At 40.0% G+C, this 2817-nt stretch overlaps 1 protein-coding gene across 1 annotated transcript; it reads right to left on the bottom strand.

Annotated features, from left to right (window-relative positions):
* Positions 1 to 208: 208 nt before the first annotated feature.
* LOC125520950 (zinc finger BED domain-containing protein RICESLEEPER 1-like) lies at positions 209 to 1467 on the bottom strand. Its single transcript, XM_048685989.1, has 4 exons — positions 903 to 1467; positions 722 to 816; positions 555 to 628; positions 209 to 477 (listed from the first exon to the last, which is right to left on the bottom strand). Coding segments are annotated over exons 1-4 (726 nt in total). The 5' UTR covers positions 1459 to 1467; the 3' UTR covers positions 209 to 476.
* Between the last annotated feature and the right edge of the window lie 1350 nt (positions 1468 to 2817).

Here is a 2817-nt window from a genome sequence, read left to right as displayed (position 1 = left end):
CTGGGAGTGCTCTATTAAGCGTTTTGGCCATTATTTAGACTGTAGCTTCTCCTGGGAGTGATCTGTTGTGCTTTTTGGCCATAGTTTAGGCTGTCCAAATTTAATGAGTGCTCTGTTTTTGTATAATGACTAGTATGGCATAATTAAATTTGGACAGCATTTTATTTATATTTTGGACATCAAAACGATTGATTCTGAGAAGAAGAATAGCACAAATATCACATCCACAAACATAAGGTCTTACCATCATTGAACGACACGATTACAAACTTGCAATGACAATTCCAAGTCCATGTCAATTGACAAGTTGAACATAACACAAATGAGAGGTTCATCTCCAAGCTAGCAGTGACAATTCATAGTTCATGATTTGAAAGGTTCCAACATAACAGAAATGCAAAAGTAGCCTTCACATGAGAAAGATCACTTTGACATTCATCTCCAAAATAGCAAGATCAACATCCACATGATGAACGTCTACAAGTAAGATAAGCAACATCCACATAAATATTTGGTATCGTATGACAAGTGAAACATGTAGGAAGAATAGTTACCAATCGTTGATCTCCTCCACCACAATGGGTAACTTGATGGTCTCAACATCATCGTCTTCATTCTCATCCCTCGGCTACAAGTGCGGAAGTTAGACAAATGCTCACATCACATATAACAAGACCATAAAAGAAAGAAAGAAAAGGTAAGGAAAAGATGGCAAACATACCACCAGATTCAAGTCAACGTGAGCACCCTTGATATAACTTGCACCACAAACTAATGCCTCCACCATAACCGGTTTTAACGAACTCCTATAGCCATCTAATACAACACAAGTTGACAAACTAGTTTGAGGATGAGAAGTTGACAAGTTTATATCCAAAGTTCAATAGTATGAGTTGACATACCTAAAATCCTTCCGGTCGTGCTGAAGGTAGATTCCGAAGACACGGAGGTAGTCGGGATAGTAAGGAACCTCCTGGCTATCTTGGCCATAATTGGGTACCTAGGAGCATTGTCTTTCCACCAACCAAGAAGATCGAGAGCCTTGTTGCGAGGGGCAACCTCATCCTCTAAGTAGTTCCTCAACTCACTCTTTGATATTCTTGTTGAACGGGACGATAAGAAGGACTCGTACCCAGCTTGAACCAGGATACTAGGAATGTTTGCAGAGGAAGATGAACTTTCTCCATTTCCAGCTCGCTTATCTTGAGCAACACATTTGTCATACAAGGCCGCCAACTCTTTCTCCCCGATTTTGATCTCAGTCCTAAACCTCGTACTTCCTTCTCCATATAGTTCTCCAAAGGCCCACTCTATGTAACCCATCTTGTACCTAGGATCAAAGATGATATCATTGGAGTGAATTAGAAAGCATACGAGTAAAAACAACAAGCATATGAGTAAAAAACAACAACTATTGGAGTAAAAACAGCAACCATATGAGTAAAAAACAACAACCATTGGAGTAAAAACAGCAAGCATATGTACCGTGGATCAAAGATGGTTGTGATCACCATGGCATTCTTTTCTTCCCAATATTTGTCAAACTTCTCCAACATTGCTTCACCCATTTCCTTGTGGTGGTCACTATCACTAGTCATTGCATGTTTGATTGCAAGCTTGACGCCAACAATGTATGGGCAGAAGATGTTTGAAGTGGGATATAAACTTCCTGAAAATGCTTTTGTCACCTCAGCCAAACTCTCAAGTAATGGAGAGATAAGGTCATACATGTCCCACTCTGCGTTTGTCAGCGCCCAAGCATAGTTGGCATTGGAACCAGCATGAGAGGTCAAGGCTTCCTTATAATCACGGGCAGTGCTAATCATCTTATAGGTTGAACTCCACCTTGTTTTACAATCCAGGTGTAAATGATTACCAACTTTGACACCCAAGCTTTTGCAAGTGGCAACAAAAGCATGGAGACGAGAAGGTGACCTCTTGAAGTACTTCACCGTCTCTCTCAAGTTGTTTATCAGATTATCTAAGATCTCTGTCCCATCTTGCACGACCAAGTTGAGGATGTGTGCACAACAACGGATATGAAAATATTGGCCTTCGAAGTCCTTACCTACAAAAGACAAATTTTATATGAGCAAAAACAGCAAGCATGTGAGCAAAAACAACAAGCATATGAGCACAAACATCAAACATATGAGCACAAAGAGCTTCTATATGAGCATAGCAACAAGCATATGAGCAAAAACATCAAGCATATGTGTAAAAACAGCAAGCATGTGAGCAAAAACAACAAGCATATGAGCACAAACATCAAACATATGAGCACAAAGAGCTTCTATATGAGCATAGCAACAAGCATATGAGCAAAAACAAAAGGCATACAAGCATACCTCTCCGAAACAAGAACTTGGCCTTCAAAGCATCGATCGCACCATCATTGTTTGAAGCATTGTCAAGTGTCACAGACATAATTTTGGTCTCAATATTCCATTCTGTCACACACGCGTAGGGAGCATCTGCAATGCCATTTCCAGAGTGAGGAGGATCCAACTCTATGAAAGCAAGAACACGGGTTTGCATCTTCCAATTCACATCTATATAGTGTGCAACCACACACATGTAAGATAAGGTTTGGTTGCTTGTCCACAAATCTGTAGTTAGACATATGGAGCTCACACACTTTAGGACAGATTTAAGCACATCTTTTTCTTTCCTGTAGACCCTCATGCACTCAGCTCGTATTGCCTTCCTTCCAATGGGTTTATAATTTGGATTCATGCACTTCATTAGAATGTTGAACCACTCATGTTCAACCATTCTAAATGAATACTCATGCACACATATCATCTTAGCAATAAG

The sequence above is a fragment of the Triticum urartu genome, chromosome 7 (genome assembly GCF_003073215.2).
Source record: "Triticum urartu cultivar G1812 chromosome 7, Tu2.1, whole genome shotgun sequence".
In the NCBI taxonomy this organism is placed as follows: Eukaryota; Viridiplantae; Streptophyta; class Magnoliopsida; order Poales; family Poaceae; genus Triticum; species Triticum urartu.
Note: the sequence above shows the minus strand (reverse complement) of the source record. Positions and strands in the feature narration are given on the sequence as shown.